Below are 20714 nucleotides of genomic sequence, written 5' to 3'. Positions count from 1 at the left end.
TAAGTTGAATATACTAAAATTATCAGATGATATAGAAGAATATCTTTATAATCTTTAGAATGTGGAAACTTTTTAAACCAAGATATAAAAAGAACACTGATAATAAAATGAAGAATTGACCACATCAAATTAAATTTTCTTCTTAGTAAAGGACACTATGCCCAGTGTTAAAGAAGAGGTATACTTAATCAACTAAGACTTAATATTCCAAATATACAGGGACAAAACTGCATATTATCAAGAACAAAACAGATTATTTCATGGGAAATTGAGTCAATAATATGCATAGGCAATTTATGGAAGTGGAAGCTGGAAGAGCAAATAAACACTTGGAGAGATGCAAAATCCCTCATTAGAGATAAGAGAAATGAAAATTAAAACAACTGTGCTATGTTACATATACTTGAAAGGCAAAAAATATCAGATAATATCAAGTGCTGTTGAGGGAGGGAGAAAAAGGAACTCTAACATACCGTCAGTGGGAGTATACATTTTTCATAACAAATTCATACATTAAAGAGTTGAGTATTTGCATAACTTATGACCCAGCAATTCCAACCTGAATATTATTAAGCGAATCTCTTACATGTGAGCAAAAGAGATATAAAAAAGACTGATATGAGGTTGATATTAGCATTATTTATAATGACAGAGAATTAGAAAAACTTCAGTATCTATCAACAAGGAAATAGATAAATAAAATGTAGCATATTTACAGAATGTAATACTATAGAGTAGTCAAAAAGATTGAATTATAGCGACACATAACAACCTGGAAAGATCTGAAAAATACAATATTGAGCAACAATCACAAAGCAAAACTGAGAAGCAGAATGTCTATATATATAACCTGAGAACAATTCTATATATCCATACACACCTTTAAACTTACATAATTTTAAACATACACCTCACCCACACCTACATGAAAAAATAAATGTATAGATAATGGACTAAAGAGGCACACGTGAGACAGATGAGAATGTGTCTATTCAGGGACATGGATGTAGGAAGCAGAAAGAGAACAGGGATGTGGTATAAAGGGGTAAAACAAAAGAATTAAATAAAAATGAGACCATGGACCAGTTACAGTCATAAACCATGAATTGAGGAATACTATTTATTGTATTTATCTATTTTTGTGGACCTGAAGTCCAGCTTAAAAACAAAATGAAACAAAAAAAAAGACTGTGTATTTCTTATATCATGGAAGATAATTTCTACTTTTGTCTGCATTGGTATATTCAACATCTGAAGCATATTTCAGTCTTGAGCAGCAAATTTTAAAAGGCATTGACAGTTGGATCTGTTTCTGAGTCTGTTTTTTGTTTTGTTTCTTTTTAGATTCCTTATATAAATGAAATCATATGGTATTTATCTTTCTCAATTGATGGTTGCCAGACTGTGGAGGGGTGGCAGGGAGGTTGAAGTAAACTCTAGTTCATCTTTTTGAAAATTCATCAAACATTTAAAGACATTGACTCTTCCCATTTTCTTCTACTCTCAGCCTTTCTCTAATTATGCTATTATTTTATACTAAACAAATTGTTCCTTCTTGCTTTTACCATTTTTTTTGCCAGATATTTATGTGCTGGTGAGAGTGAGAAGGGTGAAAAAGGTCAAGAGGAATATAATTATTCTATATTATTCTATAGTTATAATATTGTGATAACTTGGCATGGTGACAGATGCTTACTAGACTTAGTGTGGCGATTACATAGTAAGGTATATAAATGTCAGATTGCTATACTGTACATTTGAAACTAAAATAATATTGTATAACAACTATTCTTAAATAAATAAAAATAACATTGAAAAATCTGTTTGTGTTCAGAGGAAGGCAGTTAGGACAGTGGTAGAGGCAAATGTTTTATAATAGATGACTGAAGAAAAGGAGATTTAGAAACAATAGAATTTTAGGAAAAGGAGACATTAGAAATTATCTTGTTCACTTTCCTACCACTTAAACTAATGAAAGCATGAAATCTGGGAAGTCAAGTGACTTGTCTGCAACCAAAGGTCAGATAGAAATGATAGTTATTTTCACATATTTGAAAAATTGTCATGTGGAAGAAGAATTAGACCATTCAGAGGGATGAACCAGGATGAAAATAGACAAGTTTCAGGAAGGAGGGTTTTAATGTGCATTAACTTTCCACATGGGGCTTTTAACAAAGGAATGTATGAAACTACTGTGGAAGAGATTAATCAGGGAGTTAGAGAAAGTGTTGGGATTTCTGGGATGGGGCAATAAATGATACCCGCTCTTCTCCTTTTGAATTTGCAAACAATTTTGACATAGATAGAAGTCATAAAGATGGAAAAGAAATGGGTTAGCCCTCTTACTGCTAAAACTGATTGGTGAATATGGCTTTAGGTGAGTTAATGTGTGATTAGCACTCAGGACCATGCCTGGCACTTAGCAAGCTGTGAATAAATGTCAGATATTATTGTCATTATAATGATAATGAAGAGGGGCAGGGGAGAAGAACAGAAGGGGAAGAAGGAGGAGGCCACAATGAGCAGGCAATCACAAGCCTCCCAGCAAGTGGGTATCCTGCCCTTGGGAGCAGGCGTGAATAGACAAAAATGTATGCATCCTACAGACAGGCTGGTTCCAAGAAAGAGAGCTCAGAAGCTGATGAGTTGAGCTTGTTCAGTTCATCTTCCCCAATTCACAAAACAGCTCAACTATTCTTCCTCCTGAGGTAGAGTGAGTGAGGGATGGGGTGTGGGGACCTGCCAGGAATGTTTCTCTAGCAGAAGTGATTAGACTGAAAGGGATGCTTACATTGGGTCAGGGGTTAGATTAAAAGAATCCAAGATTCATACCACTTATTTAAATGTTTGAAGTTATATTTCTTTATATTCTCAGTTTTAGGCTACTGCCATTTTCCTTAGTTTCGCCATCTTCCTTTAGCACTTTATTCTGATCTTCTTGATTGCTCATTTTCCCAGTTGACTTAAATTCTATCTAGACTAAGAGTATCTCTTTCCAAGACTAAATCATTTGTGATTCCTCCTTCCCCAAGGATGGCAGTAAAGAGCTGCTATGATAATACACCAATCCATCTTAGTGACCCCACTGAGCACTCAAGGAGACATAAAACAAAATTCTCAGATAGGCTTTTAGTAGATACTGTGCAGAGATAGAAGAGCACACCAAACAGAACACTAGGCCTTAAAAAATTGTCACTTGATCCCTTCTGGTTCTTATTGTGGAGCAGTTGTCATATCCTTTTCACTCTGACTCACACACAAATACCTGGCCAAAAAATATGCTAAAGGCAAGAAGGGGCAATTTGTTTAGTATTAAAAGAACACGATAAATAGAGAAAGGTTGAAAGCAGAAGAAAATGAGAAGAATCAATGTCTTTAAATGTTTGATGGGTTTTCAGAAAAATGAATTAGATTTCACTTCACTGCAAATACAAGAATGGAGCTAGTAGAGGTGAGGGTGAATAGAGAGGGGCTATTACAGGAAGGTGGATATTTGTGTCACTTCAACAACTTTCTAACAACCAGGGATGCCTTCTACCTTACTGAGAAAGTGAAAGTATCCTCACTACTGGAAATGGTGCAGTATGGGTTAAAATATCAGGATGTAGTAGAGGAGAGTGGGGACTTTGGCCAAGCAATGGACTAGACTGATTGACTTTAAAGGTCTCTTCCAACCCTGACTATCCATAATCCTATGAATAAAAATGTTTGACTTATATCCCTAAAGGGTTTTGGGGGACAAGAAATTGCAACAAGTTTAAAAAAGCGCCACCCTTCACTTGACTTAATGGCCTTTATTTAATCTCTCATTTCACAAAATATCTTGGGTTTTTTGTTTGTTTGTTTGCTTAATTCTGAGCTGTAGTGTCTCATCTTTGGCTACCTCCTAGAAGTTTTCTATTTTATTTCTATTGTTACTTTCTAATTTTACCTAAAATAAGCTTGCTTTCTTCACTCCTGGGGTCTCAGTTTGGTGCACCTCTGAAGTTCTTACTGCAGTGCCTTTACTCCCTGTTACTAGGGTGAATACACATTCTGGTTTGCCCAGCTATTGCCCTTTGTAATTATTGATAGCGCCTCCTTTTATTATCAAGTAGATCAAGCCCCAATTGATCATGTAGCTGTCTATGTATTACATAATATTTTAATTGCTTGTGTTCCTTGTACCTCCCACTGGATGATGAGCCCTAACACTTAGGAGGAACATAGTATCTGTTGAATGAGTGAAATATTGAGTAGGAACATCGAGTCTCTTGTGAAATAAACTTATTTCAGTTAACTTTGATTAGAATCTGTCATCAATCCACACTGGATTTCCTTATGTCTAAGGGGAGGGTTCAACTCTCCCTCCAGACTGTAAGTGTTGTGAACTAATAAGAATCCAGCCACTTCCAGCAAGTCTGACTTAAGTCCACAGCTTTTAGATACAAGGGAAGTGGTGTCCTGGATGCAGGCCGCGAGGTGGACTGTAGCATTGTCACATCCCCCTCTTGTGGTTGTGATGTGGAACTCTTCACAAAAAACCTTTTGGTTCTAACTACTGTGTTTATTATATGTTGGTGGTTCCATAGATCTCAATGCAGATTTCATTTGGGTTTGATGTAGGGCTTGGGCATCAGTATTTTCAAAATCTATCCTTGTAGCTCTAATATTTAGATAACCTTGGGAATTTTGGCAGGTTTGTGTCATGCTTAAGTGACCAGATGACAACTTTCAAAATGTGATTGTTTTTATTATTATTTTTTATTTATAAATCATGTTAATTCTGTTACAGTTGTCTCAATTTTTACCCCTTTACCCCCCTCCACCTATCCCACCCCCATCCCCCACTCCCATAGTCAATTCCCACTCTGTTGTCCATGTCCATGGGTCATTCATATATGTTCTAGTCCCTTCCCCTTCTTTCCACCATAGTCCTCTTTCCTCCTCCCCTCTGCTCACTTTCAGTCTGCTCCATGTTTCCATGCCTGTGGTTTATTTAGTTCATTAGTTTATTTTGTTGAATAGAGTCCACTTATAGGTGAGATCATATGGTAATTGTCTTTCATCAACTGGCTTATTCCACTTAGCTTAGTATTCTCCAGTTCCATCCATGTTGTTGCAAAAAGTAGGAGCTCCATCTCTCTTTCTTTCTTAAATATAGATTGATTTTATTTATTTTTTAAATGTCAAAGTTAATTATAAAATATTTTAAAAATTTGAAACTACTATAAAATATCAGCAATTAAACCAACATGATATCAGCACAGAAATAATCAAGTAGATCAATGAAATATAATGAACATTCTAGAGACAAATGTAATTTGTCTCTAGACAAATTATGTAATATATGATTAAGTTGATATTTCAAATAAATGGGTAAAATAAGGCTTATTCCACAAATAAGGTGCATGGACCACTATTACTTGAAATAAAAGAAATATAGAGCCCTATTTCACACATTATACAAGAAATATTCAGGTGAGTTAAAAATCAATATGTAGAATCTAAGGACTTTCAGAAGAAAATGGAACTATTTATCATGACCTGAAGTAAAATATTCAACCCCAGAAGCTATAAAGTAAATATTGACAATATGACTATATTAAACATTTAAGATTGTATAGTAATATACATATAAAAAGGTTAAAGGACAAAGAATAGAATAGAAAAGTATTTGCAACACATCTGAAACATGGTTAATAGGTTTTTTGTTTCTTTTTTTTTTTAGGGAAAAAGTTCTACAAACCTTTAATCAATAAATGGGTAAAGAATACCAAAAAGTCATTTAAAGCTTTTTTAAAAAAAATAATAGAAATAGGCAAGAAATATACAAAAACAGGTTTAGCTTCAACAAATAGTAAAGGAACAATTAAAATATCATTGTCACAGTCAGATTAATGAGTATTAAAAATATTGGTAATATCAAATATTGGCAACTCTGAAAGGAACTGGGTATTCATAGAAACTTTTTCTTCATCTTAAAGCAGTCCCTTTAGCATATTTTCCAGTGCTGGTTTGGTGGAGGTGTATTCGTTCAGTCTTCTTTTGTTGGGGAAACTTCTTATTTTGTCTTCCATTTTAAATGAGAGCCTTGCTGGGTAGAGCAGTCTTGGTTGCAGACTTTTGGTTTTCATGACTTGGAATACTTCTGGCTTGCAGTGTTTCTTTGAGAAGTCAGATGCTAGCTGTATCGGGGCTCCCTTATAGGTTACTACCTCTTTCTCCCTTGCTTCCTTTAGGATTCTCTGTTTGTCTTTGATATTTGCCATTTTAATGATGATGTGTCTTGGAGCAGGCCTCATTGGGTTCCTCTTGAATGGGACCCTCTGTGCTTCCTGGACTTGTGTGATTTTTTTCTGTCCTCCCATGAGGGAAGTTTTCCATCATTACTTTTTCAAACAAGTTCTCTGTCCCTTGCTCCTCCTCTTCTCCTTCTGGTATTCCTATTATACAGATATGATTGAGTTTCAGGTTGTCCTGCATTCCTATAAATGTCTCTTAATTCTTTTTGAGTCTTTTTTCATTTTCTTGCTCTTTCTGGGAACTTTTTTCTACCTTGTCCTCCAGCTCACTGATTCGGTCCTCAGCTTCATCTAGCCTGCTTTGGATTCCTTCTACTGTGTTCTTCAATTCAGAAATTGTATTCTTCATTTCCCCTTGTCTCTTATTGATAATTTCTATGTCCTTTTTCATGCTGATATAGTTTGCAGTAAGTTCCTCATAGTTTCCCTGTAGTTTTTGGTAATTCTCTCTGAGCTCACTGAGCTCATTGAGCTTCCTTAGAACCATTGTTTGGGACTCAATATCTGATAGTTTACTTGCCTCTATTTCATTTAGTTCTCTTTCTGGGGATTCCTCCTTTCCCTTTGAGTGGGGGGTACTTTTTTTTTCTTCCCATTCATTGTGAGACTCTTCTCTTTTGCTTCTGATTCTTAAGTTGATATGTCTTGATTTCCTGTCTTTGTGGTGGAACTTCTATGGTAGGAGATCGCTGTTTTTACTTTCTGGATCTGCCTCTGATGATGTCAGATGTTGACCCTGTCTGACCTTAGGCAGTTTCTTCAAGACTTCCAGGAATCTTCTGTCTGTGGCTGTCTCCTTCAGCTGTTACTCTATTCACTCTGCACTCAGCAGGCCACCTTAGACAACTCAGGGCACTGAAGAGTCCCTCCTGGGGGCGGGGTTATTGGGTCCTTTCATGCTGCTGCTGTATGAGGGAGGAGTCTGCACTGGGATCCCACCGGCTATTCTCTGTTCTCTCTCCACGTCTCTCCTTAAGTGTCACTGGACCTCTTTGCGTCCCCTTTAGCCAGGGATCTACTGTCTGTGGCTGCCACTCTGCACTCAGCAGGCAGCATAGACAGCACAGGGTGGTGTGGAATCCCACTTGGGGGCGGGGCTATTGGGTCCTTTGACGCTGGTGCCACTCAGGGGGAGTGGTCTCTTCCTGAGCAAGATGGCTGCTGCTGCATGGGGAAGAGTCAGCACCGAGATCCCCCTGGCTACTCTCTCAGTTCTCTCCCAAATCCTCCTTTCCCAGTCTCTCCTCAGGCATCTCTAGCCCAGTCTCCCTGGCCTTTGCTGGAGTCCAGAGTAAGTGGCTGCAAATAAAAATTTTGCATTGGCCCCTTAAACAGTTCTTTGCATCTCCAGCTGCCTGTGTCTGGGACAGAGCAACCCTACCGCTTTTCACAGCTGGCTCTTTTCTGTGTACTTTTTGGGCTCTGGTGCTCTATGCTAGAGATCCCCGCTTTTGGTTTAGACCCTGCTCTTCTCAGGGGGATCCAACTGGCCATTTCAATATCCTTCTGGTGCTGCTGCCCGTGGGCATCCTGCCCACCTTCTCAGGTCTCTACTGCAGTCCTTACTGGTTAGATTGCACTAAAGCCAATTCTTTTGTCTCTGAGGTTACAAGGCTTCTCTCTCTCTATTTTTCAATTGTTTGTTCCAGGTGATTTCTCCACAGTTTAGTTGTAATTCCAGGTTTGTCCTGGGAGGAGGTCCATGTGACTTCCACTCACTCCTCCATCATCTTGATTCTCTCTCAGAATGTAATTTTTGATAGCTCTACTTCTTGATATATAGAAGTCTGTTTAGCCTACAGAAGGTCACTAGGTAGCCAGTATGTTTCTAGATTTGTGGTTCTCAGTAAGTGGGAAGATTTTTTCCACAAGGGAACATTTGGTACTGTTTGGAGACATTTTTTTATTGTCATAAGCAGGGATAGGGGATGTGCTATTGGCATCTGCTAAACATCATACAATGCATGGGACAGTCATGACAAACAATTATCTGAATCAAAATATCACTAGTGCTACAGTTGAGAAACCCCATCTAGATGGTCCATGGGGGAACTTGGAGACATTAGGGAAAGGCAGTTACTCTGACAGTGACAAAAATTTAACAATTCTTTAAACACAGTTATCTTCTCTGTGTGGAGGGTGGCCCCCAACTTTGGTGAAGAAAGCACAGAGCTAACCCTTGTCCTTGCCTCAGGAAAGGGACAACCTCAGAGCTCACCAAATCAAATCAGCCACATTTCATATTTCATAATTATAGCTGTAGAGACACAAGGCCATGAAACATGTCCTGACATATTGCTACAGTAGAACTCTCTAGGTAACACAAGACGGGAGTGAAATTTCCATGGGTACCATCTGTATTTTATTTATTTCCAGGAGGCAGAAACAAAAACTTCAGGAAGAGAAGTAACATTGTAATCATTGGTTTTTCAGTCCGGATATGCACCCTTTACCAATCATATCCTGGTGTCTGACCAGAGATAAGTGTTCTAAGGAGGCTGGACGGTATGCCCAGTTGTACTGCAGAGCAGTCCCTTAGGATCAAAAATGAGTCTGCTCCTCCCAAGTTCTCCAGAATTCAGAGAGGCTCATTCAGATGAAAACATTAGAGAAGAAACATGGGAAGTCAGACTCTAAAGTATCAGTTTTAATTTTTTAAACCTGAGGAAAAGAAATGCTCCAGCTGAGTCACAGTGCCTTTGGAGAAAACTGAAGGGTTCTCTGCTTTCCCAGTCATTTGAAGGGTGGCACAGAAGACTCCAAGACTCAGGCATCCTCTCCAAGGAGGTCTTGAGCCTGAGAGAGGGAATTTTTAGGGGATAGCCTCTGCTTTTCCCTTTGTTTCTGCCCTTCCATTAAGTTGAATTTAGCCACAGGAAAAACCCAAGTGTTGAGACTGAGGTCCTGACACAATGTGAGTTGCAGTAAAGGAGAGAGTGCTTATAGCAGACAGCTAATGAAACTGATGTAGTGAGTAGTGGACAAATTGTGATTTTGTGTGTGTGTGTGTGCGCGCGCGCATGCGTGCGCAATTTCCCAGCACTGAATTCTACTGCTTATGTTTGGGGAATTTTCTAACTCATGAGGCAGATCCTGCTTACCACTATGAAAGTAGAAAATGCCAGATATGTGATTCTCAGCCTCCTCCTTGGAGTGGAATATGGATGTGAAACCTATGATTGACTACTCAATCCTGGACTCCAAATTAGAAACTAGAGATGGAAAGATGAAGAAGGGACCCTGGAGAAGTCACTTTGGTGCAGTGACAACAGCAGTACGACAACAGTGACAACAGCAGTTTTCCACTGCAGCTGAGGGAAGAGAGAGTGGTGGGGTCCAGATCTAGTGCTGGGAGGACAATAGCAGTGCACCTGGTGCTCAGCATCGTCATCCCTGGGCTGATTTTGCAATTTGAGCTGTGGTCCTAGCCAACACCTATGTCTCTCTTTTACCTGCTTATTTTCAAAGCATGGTTTTACAAAACCTCCTAGCAGTTATTTGACCCAACCAATATCTTTTCAGTAGATTCCTTTTATATGCTAAAACTAAAAAATCCAGACCAGTTTTTGTTGATTGCAGCTAAGAACACTATTACCAAAATTGGTACCAGGAAATGGGCTACACCAAGCAACAGAACTAAAATATGAATTGACTGAACAGAGGAGGTACAAAGTAATAAGGACCTCAGAGTTTTGAGCAGGAAAGTTGGTGCTCAAACCAACTTGTAAGTTGTTTGGTTGTAAGATAATTGGTAATTTCTTAAAGTGTTTGCTAAGGTCGTATAAATACCTATCAGAAAGAAGAGCTTCAATTGAAGAGGGCTTATCTGAAAGCAAGAGAGTAAGAAGATTAGGACTTTATGAAAAGAGGCTCTTTCTGTCTGCAACCTGAAATTTATTAAACATTAAATTACTTGAAACTGTTGGGCTAAAATATGTTAATTTTCTACTTCAGGATAGATTTAGTGTAAGGGATTAGGAAGTGCCTTTTAGAGACCCTGGCAATGTGAGGCCACGGATGTAAAATGAGATTCAGAATCAAGTTGAAGAGTCTTAGCTGAAGCTCCAGGTTTGTTGTTCAATGGAATAGACAGAGAACTAGAATTTGAAAACAATTTGGGGAAGTGAAAAATCACTCTGGAATAAGTTCTGAATATTGCAAGTTCCTTTGTTAACAACATCACCAAATACTTGCCACTTTTCTTTAAATCTGAATACTATTTTCATAGTCTTAAAAGTATAATTTTAAGAATCTGGCTGTGCATCTAAGGACAATCACAGCCCTCAGTGTCCAGTCCAGCTTTTTACAAAATGTCTATTGTTCATGAAATTATGTGCAAGCTCGGCTTGGAGAACAGTCACTCTACACCCCGAAATGCATACCGATCAGTCAAAGCCTACACCAACTTTGATGCTGACCAGGATGCTTTGAACATTGAAATGGCTGTCAAGACCTAGGATGTGGTTGAGGTAACCATCGTCAATATTTTGACCAATCACAGCAGTAAACAGAGACAGGATATTGCCTTTGCCTGCCAGAGAAGGACCAAAAAGGAACTTGCATTAACACTGAAGCCAGCCCTGTCTGGCCACCTGGAGACAGTGATTTTGGGCCTATTGAAAACACCTGCTCAGTGTGATGCTTCTGAGCTGAAGCCCCCCATTGAAGGGGCTGGGGATTGAAGAGGACCCTCTCATTGAGATCATCTGCTCAAGGATCAAGGAGGAGCTGCAGGAAATTAACAAAGTCTACAAGGAAATATACAAGACTGACCTGGGGAAGGACATTATTTCTGACACATCTGGTGACTTCCACAAGGGTAGAAGAGCAGAAGATGGCTCTGCCATTGATTATGAACTGATTGACCAAGATGCCTGTGATGTCTATAATGCTGGAGTGAAGAGGAAAGGAACTGATGTTCCCAAGTGGATCAGCATTATGACTGAGCAGAGAGTGTGTGTCACCTCCAGAAAGAATTTGAAAGGTATAAGAGCTACACCATTATGACATGTTGGAGAGGATCAAGAAGGAAGTCAAGGGAGACCTGGAAAATGCTTTCCTGAATCTGGTCCAGTGCATCCAAAACAAACCCCTGTATTTTGCTGACCGACTGTAGGACTCCACGAAAGGCAAGGGGCATGTAACACAGTCTTAATCCAAATCATGATCTCCCATGATGAAGTGGATATGTTGAAAATCAGGTCTGAATTCAAGAAAATGTATGGCAAGTCCCTGTACTGTTACATCCAGCAAGACACCAAGGGTGACTACCAGAAAGTGCTGTGTGGGTGGGGACGACTGAGGCCTGAGACGGCTCGAGTGTCCAGGAGTGGTGCTCCTGTGCTTCCAGCTAAGTATTCTAGAAAATAAGCTTGTGATTAATAGTCTCCTGTGCCCATCACTGTGTGGATGATGTTAGCATTGCTTCTGCCCTGACCTTATTTCAGTTGCCCAAGCATTGCCTGGCTTTCCCATCTAGTCTCTCCTTTCAGCCAAAGAAATGAACATTCCAAGGAGTTGGAAGTGAAATCTATGATGTGAAACACTTTACCTCCTGTGTACTCTGTCATAAACAGATGAATAAACTGAATTTTTACTTTATAACAAAAAAAAATCTTAGTGATTTCTATCTGTTATTTTAAGCCCAGAGACCTCAAAGTCATGTTTTCAGTTTATTGACTCTTCAGCTTCTTTTATGACAGTCTTTTACATATAATAAGGAATTCATTCTCCATTGCCCATCCAGAGAGAGAAACTGAGGCACAAAGCCCCAGTGATTGGAATCAGCTCCCAGAACCATGTACAGACAGCCAGAATGTAAACTGTTCCAGACTCTGGCTGGTGGTCAGCTGTCTGAGATAGGTGCTGGATGTTCTGGCTTTCTGCCTTTGGCTTTCATTATGCAATCTCAGCAAACAGCAAGACACCTGAAGGTCTGGATTCACTGGATTTGCATTGTCCATTTGTTTGCCACACCACAGAGATGGAAAACTCTGCTCTGGGCCTGTGCCCTGCGGAGTGGATTAAATGATTGTGAAGCTTCACCTCCTTGTCCATTTCATAGGTAGATGTGGATGCAACATCACCAAGTAGTTGATCTGAAAAGAGTACAAATGTGTAGAGTGTCATAGGAATTTGAGACCTGGAGCCAAGTTCAGTGTTTGTTTTGGCTCCTCTGCATTCCTTTGGATAGTCCCTTCACTGGGCCTGTGGTGTCAGCTCTCTGGAAGTGTCACACTGGCATAAATTGTGATGGAGCTTGATTCCTGGGGACAAAACAGAAAAAGTCTGTGAGTAGAGGGACGGGCACTAGCCTCACAGAAACAAATAGAAACAGTGCTGTTTAGGAAAAGGAAAGGGTCTCAGAAATCATGTAGCATAGAGACTTGGTCACAGTCAGGCATTGCTGGAGGCTATACCAGATTATCTGGTCCACAAGATGGGCTACAGATCCCTTCCAAGCATATATCTGCCATCAAGGACACTGGGAGACCTGTCCCAGAGATCTGAGGACAGAGCTCAGTGCCCCACAACCTCCTTGTTTTCTTCCCTTCCCTTGACTTAGAAGGAAAACCACCGGTTTTGCTTTTAGGTATGGGACATAGTTTGCAGAACTGAAGAGAATCCCAAGTCACAGAGTTTTAAAAAGGATTAATGAGACCCAAAGGGAGAAGGAAGAAGTGGTTCAGGCAGCAGAGAGTGAAGGAGAGGAGATGAGGATTCTGGGCAAAGACCTCTTATGGGGAGTGCATTCAAGAGTCTGAGAAATAAAGACAGAAACGGGAAAATTTAGGAGGTTTTTCTATAAAATATGAATATACTATTGTTCTTTCCCAAGAAAACTTCATTAAAAATCTACATTATTTTTTAAAGATTTTGAAGTCAGAGCTTGGAAGAAGAGGGGTAAATGTAGGCATTTCTGTGGTCTTTCAATTCTCAATTGTCTCCTAAACTGCTTTATTTAATAGAACAAAACTGGAGCCAAGATTTCAGCCCAGAGTTTATCTATGTCCATTTGGTAAAGAACTTCTGCAAGTAAATTGATCCAATGCTGATTTAGCAATGGATAGAACAGGTGAGGCTCATTCTGGGCTGCATGTCACATTTTCTCCTAGGTTTCATACCTATGCAGAGCTCAACTCCTATATGTTTTTATTAAATAGGGTTGGATGTAGCCTAGACACAAGCATTTTTACAAAGCTTCTGGTGATTCTGTTATGCAGCTGGACTTGAGAACTCCTGCACTCAAAATGTAATCCCTAAACTTAAACATGTATCAGGATCAACTGGGGGATGTTGTTATTTAATGTATAGATGCCTGGCTACTTGTCATAGACATTCTGATTAAACAGAATCCTAGGTGGAAGGCCCCAAGAATCTTTATTTTTAACAAATATACCAGCTGATTCTGATGTGGTCCTTGGATGACTCTCACAGAAACACTGGTGAGCAGAACATGCTGTGACCCCTCTGTGAGCAGCCATGAGGGCTTTTCCAGAAGTCCTGCAACAAAGGCCACAGATGCTCCTTGCTACCTTCTTGCAATGGCCTGCTATTTCCATTTCAGAACTCTTTTATTTCAGCTCTGCAAAGGTACCACCCTCATCTCTCCTCTCTACAGAGAGATGCCTCACCTGAACAGGCTCTGGGGCAGGCTCTGGGGCAGGCTCTGTGGCAGCAACATAAATGGTAGTGCAGGTGTCCTGAGCTGGCAGAGGATCAGGTTCCTTCTGAACAGACTACAAGAGAAGCAAATAAAGCAGGAAATTAGCTGAGCAGAGGATTATTTCCCATCCAACTTTTCCCATGGGGAAGCACAGAATCAAAAAGCTTTGAGTTAGAAAACTGTTTAGAAAAATTTGGTACAGGTTCATTCCCAGGAATTCTCCTCCAAATTCCCTGGAGTTCAATGCTCTGGGCTTTTCTTGGACTCCTCAAGGGACATCTTGGAATTCACAACCTCATGTGTTGGCCTAATTCCCAGATTTTTGAAAGGTCTTCCTCACAATGAACCAAAATTGGTGAGGCTCTCACTGGGACACCTAAGAGAAGGCCATCTTCATAACATTTGAGTCTGGCTCATATCACCCACTACATGCAGAGTGTATTCCATCCCCACACTCTAACGTGGTTTTTTGTTACTTCTCTTTCCTGTCCGGATATTGAACTTAGTAATAACCACATATATGTTTATTAAAGTTTACAAAGTCTTTCAAATATCTTTTCATTTGTCTCACAGCCACTCTATATATGTTAAATGCTGTTGTCATTCACATTTTACAAGTGAGCGATAGAAGCCTAGAAAGATTCAGGACTTTCCTGATATATACAAGAAGTATTAAAGCCGGGACTCCCACCAAGGTCTTTTAAAGTGTATACTCTTTCCATCATACCATTCCCTTTTTGGTTGCTTCAATTTGTAATGACCTCTCTTTTACCTAAATTCCTTGATATTTAAAGTCTAATTCACACACTATAGCACTTAACTGTATGCTGAATTTAACACACTCATATTTAAATATTGTTTCCCCAGACTATCAGTTCACTGGGAAATAGCCCGTATTTCTTTGCATTCTCCACAAAAAAAGTGCAAGGCACATAAAAAAAAAAAAAACACTTTCAGTTGATGTTTGTTGATGTTACTGTGAATGAATTAAAATCTACAATAACAGGATGAATCAGTGTAGGAGTAAATTGAGACCACATCCCTGTAAGATGGAGATGACATAATTTATGCCAGGGAAATTATCCTTTCAACACATTTTGGGCACACTGGTGCAAGGTGATGCTGCTCTCCACTTTTCCTGATATAGAGTAAGATTTGAAACTGAAGCACATGGTTTTTAATGGGAGATAACTTAGAATCTTGTCACATGATGAAAGAGGTAAGGAATTAGAAAAGCTTACTAAAGGAAAAAAGATTCCAGGTAGAACATGATCTTTCTCTTCATGTATTTTGATGGATTGTTATGTAGAAGAGAAATTAGATTTGTTCTGTAGAGTCCTTCAGGTTTAAACCAAGGTTGGAATTTAAGGGACATCTTTTGTTCAATATAATAAAGTTCTTTTTTTAATATAAAAGGTGTTCAGATGTGGATTGGATTGCCTCAGGAGGCAGTGAATCCTTCATTACTAGAAGTGCTTGGGGTAGGTCAGGGTTTCTCATACTTTAATATGCTTATGAATTACCTTGGGATTTTGTTAGAAGGCCTCCTGGTTTTATTTGAGAAAATCTGGGGTAGAGCCTGGTATTCTGCATTTCTAATAAGGTCATAGGCGATGCTGCTAATACTTAGTCAGAGACTATATTTTAGTAAACAGGAACTAGCCAACACTTTGAAAATAATGTTGTAGAATGCAATTCAAGCACAATTGCCTGATTCAGATAGATGACTTTCAACATCCCATACAACTCATGGATACTATATTTTTGAGAAATTTTGAATTTAAGGAAGAATTGCTTTCAATAATGAGATGAATGAGAACATGAAACTATCTGAGACCTATATCAACAGAAGCTACCCCCACCTGTCTTCTTGTCTGGAAGGAATTTACTATGGGGAAGAAAGCAAATAAGTTACGCTTTTCACATTTTGTTAAAATGTTTAGGAAGGATAAAAAAGTATAGAGGAAATCATGTAGTTTTATCACTTTAATACAATATGGTTAGCATGTTGTTAGACTTCTCTTTAGCATTTTTATTTAGGCAGAGGAAATTATTTTGAACATAGTTATAATAACTTAGTAACTTTTTGTAGCTTGGTGTCTTCAGTTAGGGTACAACTCCAGGAGCATTATACTCCATATTTTTAATGAATACTATCCCCTAGAATTGAGCAAGGTGCTACCCCTGATAAAACCTGTAAGAGTCCCTAGCAGGCAGCAAATATTCGGTAGATAATTTTCAGTGTTATTATAGTCTTTATGAGGGTATTAAATAGCCATTAAAAATAAAAACAAGTGAAATATTAATAAATATGAATAATTATCCATTTATCACAGTCTTTATATAAAATCATATAGGCATTCTAAATATAACAAAAAACATTGTAAGGATGTGGAAAAGTCTAAATGCATATTGAAAACAATAATAATTATGTCTTGTATCTTTAAAATATATACGAAATTAAAATAATGACCAAAGAGGCACATGAGAGATGAAATTAAATGTGGAGTTAAAAAAATTGAAAAACTAAAAATTAAAAAACAGTGGAGTTAAAGTACTGTCCAGGAAGATAATAAATATTAGACTTTGATAAGTCAAGGATGTATTTCTTTATCTTTAGGGTAGCCAATAAAAGAATAGAAAAATTTGTTTAATTACTAATCAAATAGGAAAATGAAATCATAAACATGTAATTTAAATCTTCCCTCAAAGAAACCCCTGGCTCAGAGAGTTTTACCCATGAATTCTGCCAAATATTTAAGAGGAAAGGTAACATAAATTCTCTCCAAACATTCCCAGAGAATAACAAAAAGGGAGTCCATCCTGTAGTGAGTTGAATGGTGGCCCCCTAAAATAAATTCACCTAGAATCTCAACATGTGACCTTATTTGGAATAGGGTCTTTGTAGATATAATTGTGGTAATAATTTCAAAATGAGGTCATGCTGCATAAAGATGGGTCTTAAATTCATAGACAAGTATCTTTGTCAAACACAAAAAAGGAGAAGGCACAAAGGCACAGAAAGAGGAAAGTTATGCAAAGATAGAGGCAGAAATTGGAGTTATGGAGCCCAGTAAATGCCAGAGAGTGCCTGCAGCCAGGAGAAGCTGGAAGATACAAAGGTAGATTCTCCAGTAGGGTTTCAGCAGGAACATGGCCCTAGTGACACCTTCACTGTGGACTTTAGGCCTTCAGAACTGTTAGAGAATAAAGTTTTCTTGTTTTAAGTCACCAAGTTTGTAATAATTCATTACATTAGCACTAGGAAATTAACACATCCCAACTTATTTTGTGAAGTTAGCATGTTCTTGATATCAAAACCTCACAAGATCATTACAAGAAAAAAATATTACAAGCCAGATTCATTTAGAAACATAAACAGAAAAGATTCTTAAAATATTAGCAAATAAAATCTGGCATAAAGGACCAGACAAAATTGCTTCTATTCCAGGAATACAGAGTTGGTTTAATCTTTGCATATCAGTGTAGTTCAGTAGATAAGGGAAGAAGATAAATATTTTAAAATCATAAGATTATATCACTAGATGCAGAGTGTTGATAAAATTTAACATCAATTCATTAATGTCTTGCAAACCAGAATTGACAGGGAACATTCTTTTTTACTTTTGAATTTTTATTAATTTTTTACATGAATACTCATTGATTATTAATTTATTATTAATACTTAATTTTAAAGTATATTTAAGTTAAATCCAAATTCCTCCTTAAGAAATAAAGTTCAGGCTTATAAATTTTATTCTATCCAAGCACATTCTAACAATTATTTGGGGGGAAATTATACTCTTTGAAGGCTTTAAACTGCATTCAGAAATTTTCACTGCTCCATTCTCTTTAGAGTACTTCAATTGTCTACAACTTAACTCTTAGAATTTTATTTTTAATCTTTTAAAGACTTTATTTATTTATTTTTAGAGAAAGGGTAAGGGATGGAGAAAGTGGAGGAAAAACAGATGGGTTGCCTCTAACATGCTCCCAACCAGGAAGCTGACCTGCAAGTTAGGCAGGTGTGCACCCTGACTGGGAATCAAACTAACAATGCTTCAGTTTGCTGGATGATGCTCAACCCACTGAGCCACATCAGTCAGGACTTAACTCTTAGAATTTTAATCTGAAATGTCAATGTGATTAGTTCTTCCTGTCTCTCATGTTCCCGTACTTGTAAACATAAGCCTAAACCTCTTATTCAATTATCTATTTTAAGTTTAAGCACAAGAATAATATTTTCCTCATGGGCAAACTTTTTATAAATTTTATCGCTAATACTTAAAAAAGCAAATGTACACAAATTGGTCTTAAAAATATTTGACTTACTTTATCATTTTTACATAGTTTGGAGAGAATATTCTTAATCAGATAAAAAGGCAGCTACAAAAAAACCTTCAGCAAAAAATATATTTAATGGTAAGATATTGATAGTTTTTCTTCTGAGTTTTGAACTGTACAAGAATACAAGTACCATTTCCATTTAACATTGTGTGGAACATCTCAGCCAATAAAATAGAGCCAAAAAAAAAAAAAAAAAAGGAAGGAGAGGTTATATGAATTGAAAATGAAAAAATAAAAGTATAACTTTTTTAGAAGTGATATGATTGTGTACAGAGAAAATCCAAAATCATCTATAGATAAATGTCTGCAGTTTATAAATGAATTTAGCAATGTTGCAGATTTAATGTTAATATATAAAAATTTATTATATTTTTATACATCAATAATAAACAGACAGTAGAGAAAAATTTTAAAGATAACCTTGCTGATAGTATTGCCAAATATCAAATGCTTAAATGCCAAGTAATAAATTATGAAGGATGTACAAGTCCTCTTGTGAAAAAAATTATGAAACATCACTTAGAAAAATTAAAGATCTAAGTAAAGTCTATTATCTTTTTTTTAATTGAAAGACTTAGCACTATAACTATCAATGCAGTTCTAATTAAAATTCCAGCAGGATTCTTAGGTGAAATTTGCAAACTGAATTGAAAATATGTATGAAAATACAAAGACCAAAAGTGGCCAATAATTTTTGAAGAAAAACAAGAGCAAGTGAGAAAACTGATTTTACTAGATATCAAACTTATAATAAATCTGTAATCCCAGATTTGTAAAGATGCTATACTACTTGTGCAATTATAAATAGATAGACCAATAAAGCAGAATAAAGAACATCAAAATAGATCCACACATATATGGACCTCGATTTATGATGAAAGTAGCACTTCAGTAGGCAAGTACAGTCTTTTCAACAAATAGTCAATAAGCTGTCCATATGAAGAAATTAAAGTTGACCCATTTCACACCATACTCCAAAAATTATTTTCAGTTATGTAACAAATGTAAATGAGAAAGACAAACCATATGCTTTTAAGAAGATGACAGAATATAATAACTTCATCACCTGGAAGTAGAGAAAAATTTCTTAAATAGAACATAAAAAGTGCTATCTATAAAGGAAAAGATTACTAAATCCTTCTACACTAAAAAGAAAGAGAGAGAGAAAGAAAGAAAGAAAGAAAGAAAGAAAGAAAGAAAGAAAGAAAGAAAGAAAGAGAAAGAAAGAAAGAAAGAAAGAAAAAGGAATTTCTTTATCAAAAGATATCTCTGAGAAACTGCAAAGGCAAGCCAAAGAATAGGTGAAAGTTTTTGCTAACATATAACTGCCAAAAAGTTAAAAATATTTAAGAGTTTATGCTAATCCATAAAAAAGCCTAAAACTCAAAGGAAAATGGGCTAGAGATTTAATAGGTACTTTAACAAGGCGGATATTATTAATATGGGAAATAAACATGGCAAGTAGCTCAGCTTCTTTAATAATTAGGGGAGTGCAAAATAAAACTATTAAAGTCCACATCCAACAGAATGACTAAAATTTAAAACTAATAATATCAAGTTTTGATTAGAATGTGTAGCAACAGAATCCCTTATATGTAGCTGGTAGAAAAGTAAATTGCTACACCCACTTTGAAAAACAGTTTGGCCTTATCTAGTCAATTTGAAGATATGCATTCTCCACGATTCAGAAATTTTTCTTCCAGGTATGTACCTCCCAAAAATATGTGCATGTGTCTACCAAAAGAGAGACATATATATGAATGTTTGTAGTGCAAAATTATAATAGCCTCAAACTCAAAGTAATGCAAATGTCCATTAAGTCAACTAGATAAATAAACTCTCATACAGTCATACACAGACATCCCTAAAACGAGGAAAATGAATGTAGTATATTTAAGCTCAAAGACATAAATGAATATCATAAAGATAATATAGAACAAAAAAATCAGACACAAGAGAAAAAAATATGGTACAATTCCATCTTTATAAAGGTAAAAAGAGAAAACTAAACTATTTTTAGAAGTCAGGATAATGATATCTTAGGGGAGGAGTGAGAGGGTAGTGATTGAGAGGGGGCACGAGGAGGTCTGGGAGCTGCTGGCAATGTTCTGTTCCTTTATCTAATGATAGTTTTATGGTATTAGGAGACTCAGTACTACAAGATGTAATTTCTCCTCAAATAGATCCATAGATACCATGTCATCTTAATAGGATTTTTTTCCCTTTTTGTGATAACTGAGAAGCTGATTCTAAAGTACATATGAAAGTACAAAGGGTCAAAAAACATCAAAAGTCTTAAAGAAAAACAAGGTAGGAAGATTTGCTTTACTAGATATCAAGGTAGATAATTCACTGAGCTGACACATTATGCACCTTTGGCATATATGTCATACTTTACAGTAAAAAGAGGAATGCTT

General features: G+C 37.1%; 1 protein-coding gene and 1 pseudogene across 1 annotated transcript in view; one reads left to right on the top strand and one right to left on the bottom strand.

Annotated features, from left to right (window-relative positions):
- Nucleotides 1–10558: 10558 nt before the first annotated feature.
- LOC129062072 (annexin A2-like) lies at nt 10559–11654 on the top strand (annotated as a pseudogene).
- A 602-nt stretch (nt 11655–12256) lies between these two features.
- SLAMF1 (signaling lymphocytic activation molecule family member 1) overlaps nt 12257–20714 on the bottom strand; it is a 31996-nt gene continuing 23538 nt past the window's right edge. The window contains exons 6-7 of the mRNA XM_054563499.1: nt 13919–14023; nt 12257–12550 (exon numbers count right to left, since the gene is read on the bottom strand). Coding sequence (XP_054419474.1) covers nt 12500–12550; nt 13919–14023 — 156 coding nt within the window. The 3' untranslated portion in view covers nt 12257–12499. The remainder of the gene's footprint in view (nt 12551–13918; nt 14024–20714) is intronic.

This window comes from Pteronotus mesoamericanus, unplaced genomic scaffold, assembly GCF_021234165.1.
Source record: "Pteronotus mesoamericanus isolate MK-2021 breed Mesoamerican mustached bat unplaced genomic scaffold, CSHL_Meso_final scaffold_705, whole genome shotgun sequence".
Taxonomy (NCBI): Eukaryota; Metazoa; Chordata; class Mammalia; order Chiroptera; family Mormoopidae; genus Pteronotus; species Pteronotus mesoamericanus.
Note: the sequence above shows the minus strand (reverse complement) of the source record. Positions and strands in the feature narration are given on the sequence as shown.